Here is a 12835-nt window from a genome sequence, read left to right as displayed (position 1 = left end):
TTTTGCAGTTGACAACTTTTTTGTACGAGAACTCCTTAGAGAGTTATGGTCATGTTAAGACGACAGCTCAAAAATTGCACTATTTTGCACTGTAATTGGTCGATTTGAGGGAGTAATTACTTCAACGAGATGTAACTTGCTAGGGAGTGTCCGTACAAAAAAGTTGTCAACTACAAAAATGAAGTTCTACCTTTGATCTGTATGATCCATCAAAATCTACTTGATGCGACAATAAGTATTACCATGACACACTCTCAAAGTCGGACCATTTCAACTGAAAAAACCAAAACTCAAAATACTTTTGAGCGGTACTGTACCTTACCGTACCGTACAACTTTATCATTTCAAAAAACATTTCCACAGTACCCTATTCTGACCCCTTCATCCCGATTCCCCTTAAACCACTTAAACCGCCGAACATTATTCTGCTCCTCCCTTGTCCTCAACATCTTCTTAGTCCTCCGCCGTTTATTTACATTTGACACAAATGCATACACATACATACACGCCTTCTGCTGTTTCTTCTCTTATTGGATTTCCCCCCCCCCCCCTCCGCCGCCGCCGCTTCTCTTTTTTCTAATTCCTTCTTCCAATTGCTTCGATTTCCACCATTTACATTTCATTTCTTTTTTAAAAGACGCGTCGTGATGAGGCTCGTGTCATCCGGATGATGATCGACGAGACGCTTCTCAACTTCACGACCGCGGCGCCACCACCGACGGTGTTGTCGGCGGTGGCGAGGGGCACACATCTGGTGGATCAGTTCCCGGCGCATGCAGAGATTTTTAGTGATGCCGATTGGCCGTTGGTGCAGGTAAGACTATTTTTCCTGAACATTCAACAAATTCTGAGCATTTTCCAGCAAAAATCAGTCTAGAAATTTTAAAATTCGAAAAGTTACAGATTTTCGAAACTTTTCGAAAATCTTCCAACCACAAATCCTACTGTATCTTTGTCAGTTTTAGTCGAAATGTTTTGAAACTTGTATTTTTAGAATCGGCGTGAAAAAACCGTTCAAACGAGTATAATTATGAAATGTTTTTGAGTATTTTAATTTTTCACTATTTTCGTGGTGGGACCCAAATTTCAGAATTTTTCAAAATTTTCCAAACCTAGGCATGATTATACTCATTTGAAAGGTCTTGTTTTGCTGATTCTAAAAATACAAGTTTCATCTGTATCGGACGCATCTGAAGCGAGATACAGTAGGATTTGTGATTTCCAGATTTTCAGATTTTCGAAAAGTTTCGAAAATCTATAACTCCTCAAACTTTCACTCGATTTTTCTTATTTTGGTGTCATAATACTTCTCATCACTGTGACTTCTCAGAATAAACAGTTTTACTCCAGTCATGCCTACAGTAACCCATTAGTTTCGTGGTGACACCAATTTTTTCAGATTTTTCGAAATTTTTCAAACATACCCATGATTATACTCATTTGAGAGGTCTTACTCTGCTGATTTAAAAAATATAAGTTTCATTTGAATTGAAAGAATCTGGAGCGAGATACAGTAGGATTTCAGACTTTCGAGATTTTCGAAAAATTTCGAAAGTCTGTAACTTTTTCATTTTTAAAGATTTTCACCTGGTTTTTGCTGAAAAATGCTCAGAATTTGTTGGATTTTTTTGGAAAAACTTAAATTTTTGTTTGTTGCAGACCGTAATCCTGGCCTCCGTGCTGCTAATCCTCATCCTCTCCTGTTTCATCGGTAACCTTTTCGTTATTCTGGCAATCATCATGGAACGGGATTTAAGAGGTCGACCGCAGTACTATCTGATATTCTCTCTGGCCGTCGCGGACTTGTTGGTCAGTTTGGGCGCGAAAATTTCAAAAAAAAATTTTCAAAAAAAAAATTTTTTCCAAATTTTTTTTTTGATTTGGAGCTGATTTTTGAGCGGAAGTTTCTACATAAGTTGTCAATTCAAATCAAATCCAAAGTGCCTACACACTTGAAATCGAATTGAGAAATCTATCGGAGCATCATGTGCTCAGAAACTTCTTGCTCTCCGTCGTGTGCTCACTGAAAAGTCATCCAAATTCAATTTTGTTGCTGAGCTTCTACTTTTGATTCTTGCCTTATACGACTTCTGCATGAGGGACCAGAAAATACTGAAGGGACTGAAAATTCTCGTGTTTTGCTCGGGGGAGCCGCCGACAACAGGATGTGCTCAATGAGCACTTTTTATGAAAATCACGTCATTTTGAAAGGGGGAAGATTTTCAGTTCCGGATTTATTGGGATCAAAATATATAAGGACGATTGTAACTAATGCAATTGTTTTTGCCAAAAAATCCAAAAAATGCTGAGCATTTTTTATCAAAAACCAGTCAAAAATCTCTAAAACCCGAAAATTTACAGATTTTCGAAACTTTTCGAAAATCTGAAAATCTGAAAACCACAAATCTTACTGTAACTCGGTCCAGATGCGTTTGATCTACCTGAAACTTGTATTTTTAGAATCAGCAAACCGTGACCTTTCAAATGAGTATAATCATGCCTTACTTTTGGAAATTTTGAAAAAAATGAAAAATTTTGGTCTCACCACTAAACTAATTGGTTACTGTAGGCATGAGTCAAACTGTTTTTTTTTGAGGAGCCACAATGATGAGAAGTATTTTGACATAAAAATCAGAAATATTAAGTAAAAATTTGGGAAGTTACAGATTTTCGAAACTTTTCGAAAATCTGAAAATCACATATCCTACTGTAACTCGGTCCAGATGCGTCTGATCTACCTGAAGGTTGTATTTTCAGAATCAGCAAAACAAGACCTTTCCAATGAGTATAACTACGCCCATGTTTGGTCTCGACACGAAAATTTCATATTTTTCGACTTTAAAGGCGCATACAGTAGGCTGAAAGTCAACCTGCTCCAAAACTAGGCATGATTGTATTCATTTAAAGGGTATTAACACGTAGATTTCGAAAATTTAAGTTTCCAAAAGTTTGGAGCAAAATTGACAAAGATACAGTAGAATTTGTGAGTTGAAGATTTTCGAAAAGTTTCGAAAATCTGTAACTTTTTAATTTCTGAGTCATTTCAGTCGATTTTTGGCTCAAAATGAGCTGAATTTTCGGAATTTTCTGGAAAAATACTTCTGATAGAGGTTTGCATCTCTAAACTTTCTTCGTTCTTTTTTCCAATTCTTGCTCCTTCCAAAATGAACTCCATTGAATTGATACTGAGAGAGCAGACAACAAAAAGTTGGAAAACGGGAAATTGTGGAAATGGGAGAACCAAGAGAACCAAGTATATTGAAACTGACACATAGACACAAATGCAGAAGGAGCGGGGGAGGATGAAAGGGGGGACCAAAAAACAGAAAACTGCAAAGAAAAGTTTTGGAATGAGAGGGGGACCGATGGAATATAGTCAAAAACCGATTGAAAACATTTTTTAGCAAAATTCATGCATTTCCAAATACTTTTCATTTTAAACCAGCTCAAAATATTGGAAAATCAAAAAGTTAGAGATTTTCGAAAAGTTTCGAAAAATTTCGAAAATCTGAAAATCACAAATCCTACTCTATCTCTGTCAGTTTTGCTCCAAACTCTCTAAAATTTGAATTTTCAAAATCAACGTGACAAGACCTTTCAAATGAGTATAATCATGACATAATTTTGAAAATTTTAATTTTTCACTATTTTCGTGGTGGGACCCAAATTTCAGAAATTTTCCAAATTTTCCAAACCTAGGCATGATTATACTCATGTGAAAGCTCTCACCGCGCTGAATATGAATATTTAGGTTTTCCAGCTTGGTTTCCAGATCTACACGAATTTCAGCGGTTTTCAGATTTTGAAAATATTCGAAGTTTTTTTTTTTTTTGAAAAATCATAGCTTTCGAATTTTTTTTGAGATTTTTCGCTGTTTTTGATGAATTATGTTGTAAAAAATCGGATTTTTTGGCAGAACCTTAGTTTATTGACCATCTAAGCACACATGTGATTTCATCGGAATCTTTTTTATTTTGCGCGGTGCAAAACAGAATATTTTTCATTTTCCCGCCGAAAATTGGCATCATTTGTCTCAAAGTTTTCATATTTTTCCGCTAAGCATCACACACAATTTTTTTTGTTCCTGATGGATATATAAAAATTATTTCGGGGAGATTTCGGACGTGTCAACTTCAATTTTTTTTTTGCAAATTGGGATTAATGTGGGGATGAATGAGATATTTTTAGCAAGGAAACGTCTAAAAATAAGTGTAGATCAAAAAAGAGGAAATGAACTACGTGGGAGAGGTGCCATTTCCTGGTGGGCTTAATTAATATTGGAAATAGAATCGCGATTTTTGAAGATTCTAATGGGAAAATGGGGAAAAATAGGGAAAACATGGATCGATGTAATTTTTGAAGCAAATTCAGAAGATTTTAATCATTTTGAGCAAAAAAACTTTGAAAAAAAGCTGAAAATGGTGAAGTTATGAATTTTCGAAAATTTTCGTAATTTTTCGAAAATCCGAACACAAATCTTACTGTATCTTGCTCGAGATACTTCCGATTCAGATGAAAGTTGTATTTTTAGAATCAGCAAAACGAGACCTTTCGAATGAGTATAATCATGCCTAACTTTTAAAAAAGTTGAAAAACTGAAAAAATTTGGTCTCACCACGAAACTAACAAGGGAACCTTTTAAGTGGGACCTAATGCCAGCAAAAACGACCTATACAGGTCGAAAGAGCATGTTTGAAAACCTATAAATCAACTTTCAAAAGTTGCTTACGTGACCTGTAAGTGGCTGAAATCTCGACCTGAAAATTGACCAATTTTACCATTGATTTGCTGTTCCTCCTACCACGTTTGTAAAGACTACGGCGGCAGTATAAAAATGTGTTCGAGTGGCGCAGGTGGTTAGAGCCTAGATGGAGAAAAGTTTTGCCCTGGTTCGACCCCTGCACCATTTTTTCTTTTTTTTTTGTTGATTTTTCCCACTTTTTTTCAATGAGTTTTTGGAATCTATCATAAATCATAAATTTCAGCACTTTCATCTGTCAACTGGCAGAAATTTCTCATAATCATCATTTGAAATGGATTCAGAAGGGAATCACGTTGGTGGTGGTACAAAAAACTTATGTGATAGATTCCAAAAAATCACAGAAAAAAGTGGGAAAAATCAACAAAAAAAGAAAAAATGGTGCAGGGGTCGAACCAGGGCAAAACTTTTCTCCTCCTAGGCTCTAACCACCTGTGCCAATCGAACACATTTTTATACTGCCGCCGTAGTCTTTACAAACGTGGTAGGAGATACAGCAAATCAATGGTAAAATTGGTCAATTTTCAGGTCGAGATTTCAGCCACTTACAGGTCACGTAAGCAACTTTTGAAAGTTGATTTATAGGTTTTCAAACATCCTCTTTCGACCTGTATAGGTCGTTTTTGCTGGCATTAGGTCCCACTTAAAAGGTTCCCTTGTAAGGGGTTACTGTAGGTTTCTTGGAGCACCAGAAGGGTCAAATTATTTTTGCTAAAAAGTGTTAGTAATGAGAAGTATTTTGACACCAAAATCAGAAAAATCGAGTAATGAGTTATAGATTTTCGAAACTTTTCGAAAATCTGAAAATTACAAATCCTACTGTATCTCGGTTCAGATGCGTCCAATTTGGATAAAACCGGTATTTTTGAAATCAGCAAAACGAGACCTTTCAAATAAGTATAATCATGACCATCTCTGGTTTTGACACGAAAATTTCAATTTTCCGATTTAAAGGCGCATACAGGAGGCTGAAAATCAATTTTTAACAAACCTAGTCATGATTATACTTATTTGAACCGTTTTGTTACCTTGAATTCAAAAAACTTAAAATCTTTCAAATTGCTTCGAAACCCATAGAGTTATGACGGATTCTTCGAAAACTAGGAATTTCGAAAAGTTTCGAAAATCTGTAACTTTTTGAGTTTTATACGGATTTTTATGAATGTAGGCTTAAAATTTTTGTAATTTTTTGAATTTTCAGGTCGGCATGATAGTCACTCCACTCGGCGCGTGGTTCACCGTCACCGGCACCTGGAATCTCGGAGTGATCGCGTGTGACTTCTGGATATCGGTCGATGTGTTGGTTTGCACAGCTTCTATACTTCATCTAGTGGCAATTGCTCTGGATAGATATTGGTCCATCACTGATATCTGTTATGTACAAAATCGGACACCGCGGCGGATCACGTTGATGTTGGCAATTATTTGGTTCACCTCGTTGCTCATTTCGTTGGCTCCGTTCGCTGGATGGAAGGATGAGGGGTTCAGTGATCGGTGAGTCATAAATATCGGTTTTTGAGTATTCTAGTTAAATTTGACTCGCTTAGACCTTTCGAATGAGTATAATCATGCCATACTTTTGAAATTTTTTTTTTTTAAAGTGGAAAAATTTGGTCTCACCACGAAACTTATGGGTTACTGTGGATTTTTGTAGCACCAATAAAGTCAAACTTTAATTTCTGCGAAGCCACAGTGATGAGAAGTATTTTGACACCAAAATCAGAAAAATCGAGTAAACATTTGGAGGAGTTATAGATTTTCAAAACTTTTCGGAAATCTGAAAATCTGAAAATCACAAGTTCTCGGTCCAGATGCGTCTGATTCTGATGAAACGTATATTTTCAGAATCAGCACAACGAGACCTTTTGAATGAGTATAATCATGCCTACATTTCAAATTTTTTCAATTTTTTTTTTGACGCACCCTATGTGCCTTTAAAATACAAACTGTAACTTGGCTTGAAATTGTCAGAACTTGATTTTTATTGTTTTTCACAAGTGGTTGGCAACTGTCAAAACATTTTGTACTTAAAAATAAAGAACAATCGCAAAAAATGAAAAAGTTACAGATTTTCGAAACATTTCGAAAACAGTCGAACTGCAAAATGTACCGTATCTCGGTCAGATTCGCTGTAGGACCCATGAAATTTATATTTTTGATTTTAGCCGGTTTAGACGGTTTGAATGAGTATAATCACGCCTATGTTTAAAAATTTTCAGATTTTGACCCCCCAGAATCTGTTTTTAGGCTAAAACTCAATTTTTGTCAAACCTAGTCATGATTATACTCATTCAAACCGTCTAAACGTGCTGATTTCAAAAATATAAGTTTCATAGAGATGTGACCATTTCCAGCCAAGTTACAGGTACATATGTAGTATATTGCAAATTTCAAAAATTTCAACAAAAAAAATTCAAAACCATTTCATGATTATACTCATTCGACGCATCTTTTCACGCTGAATTCAAATTTTTTAGTCTAATAATCTGAAATTCTCAAAAAAAAAGTTTTTCAGGGTGCTCAAGTCACATGTCTGCTTGATAAGTCAACAAATCAGCTACCAGGTATGTCAAATCTTTTTTTTTTAGATTGAAATTATTTTGAATAAATGTTAAAAATTATTGAAACACCGGAACTATAGGTGCTAGCGGATGTCATATTTCCTGTCATATCCAATTTTTATAATTTTTTTTGATTTTTTTGCTTAAATGTTAAAAAATCCGGTTAAGAGCAATAATTTCAGCACAAAGTTCGACCAAAAAAAGTTTTTCTCAAAAAACTCAAATTTTCTAAAGAATAAGGGAATGTATGTTCTTATAGTTCTTAAAAAATGCACTTTTTGGCTATAAATCAAAAAATAGTTGGTCCCATCGGGGTAATAATCAGAGCGGGATATGGAACAAGGGGTTTTTTGAAAAAAAAGTTTCTAAGTGCGGCATTTTGGTCTTTGAAGTTTGAGAAAACATGAAAACTTTTGAAAAATACTGAAAATTTGGGTCAGGGGGTGGAATTTTACAACATTTCAAATTTTTGAAAAAAGAAGTTAAAAAATTTTTTTTTGAAAATTTTTGAAATTTAGTAAAATATAATTATAAATAGGTTAATTATCTGTGAAAACTATGTTGTCCCCTTTTTCTACTAAATCCAATTATTTTAAACATTTTAAGCTAAAAAACTCCTATGTTTAAAATTCAGAAAGTTTTAGAAAATGAAAATTTCCACACAAATTTTTTTTCGAGTTTTTTTTTGAGTTTCGGAGAACTTGAGTTACTGTTGGTTACTGTACAGGCAAGACTTAATTAATTCAAACTATTTTTCTTGCAAGTTTAAATAATCTTGAGCATTTTAAGCTTAAAATCATGAAAATTGAGCTGAAACTTCAAAAGTTACAGATTTTCGAAAAATTTCGAAAATCCTTAAAACTTCAAACTACCGTATCTTGGTCAGATTCGCGGTAGGACCCAAAAAAATTATATTTTTGGAATCAGGAAGTCAAGACGGTTCCAATAAGAATAATCATGACATATTTTTGAGAATTTTGAAAATTTCGAAAATTTCAGTTTTTCAGACCTCAAAATTCTCATTTTTCTGAATTTTTTTAAACCATGGCATGATTATACTCATTCAAATCGTTTTTCTTTGCTGATTTCAAATATATAAATTTTTTGGTTCCTATCGCAAATCTGACCGAGATACGGTAGTTTGAAGTTTTGAGGATTTTCGAAATTTTTCGAAAATCTGTAATTTTTGAAGTTTTCAACGGTTTTTGTTGATTTTTAGCTCAAAATGTCCAGAATTTTTAGATTTAATAAAAAAATAATAATAAATTCCTGAATTCCAGGTGTTCTCCACGGCCACCGCCTTCTACATCCCACTCATCGCCATCATCGTAGTCTACTGGAAAATCATGCGTGCCGCGAAAAAGAGATTCAAACGAGAACGCGACCGACGTACAGTAATCCGTCCGCCGCCCGACGCGATCGACGAAAAAAAGGCGATGATGCCGAAGAAATCGAAGAAATGTCCGTTACCACCGGCAGTGGTGATATCGGATATTCAGAATAATGGAGGATCTGTGAAGAATAATTCGATCAAGGTGGGTGGATCAAGTTTTTGAGTGTGAAATTTAAATTCAAGGTGACGAGAGCTTTTAGAAAAGTATAATCATGCCGAGGTTTGAGAAAAAAAAAATTTCAAAAAAAAATTTTTTTTTTAATTTTTTCGGTCTTGCCACGATCTTAAAGGCGCATAACAGGAAAAATATGTTTTATTTCTTTTTTTTGACAAATTCATTTACTTCCAAACATATTAAGCCAAAAAACGCTGAAAACCAACAAAAACGAAAAAAGTTACAGATTTTCGAAATTTTTCGAAAATCTGAAATTTTAATTTTTTTAGACATTTTGGGTCCCGCCACGATCTTAAAGGCGCATACATATAGACTTTAAAGTTTTTTCCTACTAGATTATGCAATTCTAAACATTTTAAGCCAAAAAACGCTAAAATCCGACGAAAAATCGAAAAGTTAGAGATTTTCGAAAATTTTCGAAAATCTGAAATTTCAGAAAACTTGCTATATTTCACTTATTTTTGCAGTTACACCATTGAAACTTATATTTTTGAAATCAACAGGCTGAGGCGGTTCAGAAAAGTGTAATCATGGCATATTTTGGATAATATCGAATTTTCACTTATTTCGTGGCGGGACCCAATATTTCCGATTTTCACAATTTTTTCAACTATAGACATGATTATACTCATTCGAACCGTCTTGACCTCCTGAATTTGAAAACTATAGTTTCATCTCAAAATATCGGAAGCAAAAAAGTTATCTCTAAAATGAATTCCAGAATCCCCCACGACACCACGAATCGAGTTCATCGGCTTCTGAAGAGGAACGAACGATGACGATGACGAATTGTGGCGGCGGAGGTGACGTGGCGACACAGGAGACAAAAATCGATGGAGAAGATGGGCGGGGCAAAGCGGGAATTATCAAAAGGAGGCGGAGGACGAAAGAGTCGAATGAGATGAAGAGGGAAAGGAAGGCTTGGCGGACGTTGGCTATTATTACAGGTATGGGGTACTGTAGATGAGGATTTCCAAAAAAATTGAATAAATTTGAAATAAGTAAGAAATTGTGATTGTTTTAAATCAAAAATCTCAAAAATCGGCTGAAAAATTCAAAAGTTACAGAGTTTCGAAATTTTTCGAAATTTTTCAAAAATCTTCCAACCACAAATCCTACTGTATCTCCGTCCAGATGCGTCCGATTTAGATGAAATTTAAATTTTCAAATTCAGCGTGTTATTAGCTTTCAGAAAACTATAATCATGCCTATATTCTGAAAATTTAGAAAATTTTCAGATTTTCATTTTTCTTCAAAAAATCTGAAATTTCTGAAAATCTGAAATTTTTGCGTTTTTGAGTAAAACCAATATAAAAATCATATTTAGCATGTTTTCAGCTTTCAGAAAAGTATAATCATGCCCATATTCTGAAAATTTTGATTTTCAGGGTGAGAGACGCAGAGTGTCTGGTATCTCTGCGCTCTGGCCTCTAGACGAAAACCACCGTAACTCGGACAGACTTTGTCCAATCTAAATGAAACTTAAATTTTTAAATTTTAAATTTCAAGACGGTTCGAATGAGTATAATCAAGACATACTTAAGAAAATTTCAGAAATCGGCCCCCCGGGGTGTCAAAAATGTCAAAAACCAAAAATTTCTGAAATGGGTCATGATTATACTCATTCGAAAGGTCTTGTTGTGCTGATTCTGAAAATATAAGTGTCATCTGAATCAGACTCATCTGGACCGAGATACAGTAGGATTTGTGATTTTTAGATTTTCAGATTTTCAAAAAGCTTCGAAAATCTGTAACCCAGACAATTTTAGAGTTGGAAAGCCGGTTTTTAGTTTAAAACGTGTCAAACAACTTAAGTTTTAAGTTAAAGTAAAAAAAATATGATTCATTCCAAAACTACAGTATGCCCAGGGTTACTGTAGTCGTACTGTAGTCAAAATTTCCAAATTTTCAAATATAGGCATGATTATACTCATTAGAAAGCTCTTGCCTTTCTGAATCCAAAATTTTTAGTTTTAAACCCAAACAAATCAATAATACGAAAATTCTTGCAGGTACATTCGTGGCGTGTTGGACGCCATTCTTCCTTGTCTCCATATACCGCCCGATTTGCGGATGTCAAATTTCACCGGTCCTCGAACAGGTCACATTGTGGTTAGGTAAGTGGTTCAGGCTGAAATTTCACGCATTCCAGATAGTTTAAGGTCTGAAAATGCAATTTTTCAGTGAATTTAAGGAAATTTTAAGCGATTTTTGGTGACTAAAACTACCGTAACTAGGTCAGACTTTGTCCGATCTCAACAAAACTTAAATTTTTGAATTTAGGAGGTCAAGACGGTTCGAATGAGTATAATCATGACATACTTTTGAAAATTTCAGAAATCGGTCCTCGGGGGGTGTCTAAAATCTCAAAAATTGAAATTTTCTAAATTGGGTTATGAGTATACTCATTTGAAAGGTCTTGTTGCGCAGGTTCTGAAAATATTAATTTCATCTGAATTGGATACATCTGGAACGAGTTATAGTAGAATTTCAGAGTTTCAGATTTTTGAAAAAAAATTTTTTTGAGATTTTAGGCGATTTTAAGCAATTTTATACGATTTTAGGTCATTTTTTCCCAATTTTCACAACCAAACTCCCGAAATTGATAATGTTTGCAGGTTACTTGAACTCGGCACTCAATCCCATCATCTATACCGTATTCTCGCAGGACTTCCGTGCCGCATTCAAACGAATCATCAAACGGATGTGTCTCATACATGATTATTGATTATTTTTGATCTACACTTGATGATTTTTGTATTACCTATCATTCCTATTCAAAAAAAACGTATTATGTTACGGGTAACCTTTACATTTTCTCTCCTGGTGGTTTTTCAGTCATTCTTGTCAATAAATTGGTTAATTTTTTTTTCAATTTTTCAGTTTTAGAAAAAAATATTATAATATTCCAAATCAGGGTGTCAAGACGGTTCGAATAATTATAATCATGACAAGATTTGGTGAATTTTGATTTTCAGACTACTGTATGCGCCTTTAAATTGAAAAAATTGCAATTTTCGTGTCAAGACCAAAGATGGTCCTGATTATACTCATTTGAAAGGTCTTGATAAGCTGAATTCAAATATATAATTGTTGGCAAGGAACGTGGCCGCCCTCGCTGGCATTAACGTGACGTGAACTTCTACGTAGTATTGAACTCTTATTTATTAATTATTCCTTGGTTTCCTACACTAAGAAACCTGTGCTCAAGTAAACTATTATTCTGTCTATCACTCTCTATTCTACTCTTCCTCACGACATAACAATAATTTTCATCTGAATCGGACGCATCTGGTCCGAGATACAGTAGGATTTGTATTTTTCAGATTTTCGATTATTTTCGAAAAGTTTCGAAAATCTGTAACTTTTGAATTTTCAGCTCAATTGTTATGACTTCAAGCTCAAAATGCTCAAAATTAATAGAACTTGTCAAAAAAATATTTTCAGTTTTTCCCGCCACTAAAACTACAGTAACCCACAGTAACCCTGATAAGTCATGGTGAGACCCAATTTTTTCGAATTTCAGGAATTTCAGCAAATATAGTCATGATTGTAATCATTTAAAAGGTCTCGGCACGCTGAATTCAAAAATATAAGTTTCATACATCTTGCTCCTGAAATCAGCAAGATACGGTAGGTTGAAGTTTCGAAGATTTTCGAAAAGTTTCGAAAATCCGTAACTTTTGAAGTTTTTGCTCGATTTTGGTGATTTTAGGCTTAAAATGCTGAGGCTAACTTGAACTTATTAGAAAAAATAGTTTGGACCAGTTTTTGTAGCTACTGTATTCTACAGTAACCCAAGTTCTCCAAAAATTCAAAAAAGAAATTCCAAAAAAAGTTTTTTCAATTAATTTTTTTTTTGATGGTTCCGGGTAAAAACAGATTATAGAAAATATTATTGTTACTTCCCAATCACCAATCTGCCTAAATCCGTCTAAATCCCCCAA

At 34.5% G+C, this 12835-nt stretch overlaps 2 protein-coding genes across 2 annotated transcripts; both read left to right on the top strand.

The window, feature by feature from the left end:
• Positions 1 to 667: 667 nt before the first annotated feature.
• On the top strand, positions 668 to 877 carry GCK72_011511 (uncharacterized protein; the record flags this gene model as incomplete). Its single annotated transcript, XM_053728507.1, has 1 exon — positions 668 to 877. One exon carries the CDS (start codon positions 668 to 670, stop codon positions 875 to 877), a length of 210 nt encoding a protein of 69 aa, XP_053588084.1.
• An 863-nt stretch (positions 878 to 1740) lies between these two features.
• GCK72_011510 (uncharacterized protein) lies at positions 1741 to 11616 on the top strand (the record flags this gene model as incomplete). Its single annotated transcript, XM_053728506.1, has 7 exons — positions 1741 to 1809; positions 5961 to 6253; positions 7275 to 7323; positions 8601 to 8855; positions 9610 to 9835; positions 10901 to 11005; positions 11507 to 11616. The coding sequence occupies 7 exons, from the start codon at positions 1741 to 1743 to the stop codon at positions 11614 to 11616; spliced, it is 1107 nt and encodes a 368-aa protein (XP_053588083.1).
• Positions 11617 to 12835: the final 1219 nt, after the last annotated feature.

This window comes from Caenorhabditis remanei, chromosome III (genome assembly GCF_010183535.1).
Source record: "Caenorhabditis remanei strain PX506 chromosome III, whole genome shotgun sequence".
In the NCBI taxonomy this organism is placed as follows: Eukaryota; Metazoa; Nematoda; class Chromadorea; order Rhabditida; family Rhabditidae; genus Caenorhabditis; species Caenorhabditis remanei.
The sequence above is the reverse complement of the archived record's forward strand: the minus strand, read 5'-3'. Positions and strand labels throughout refer to the sequence as shown.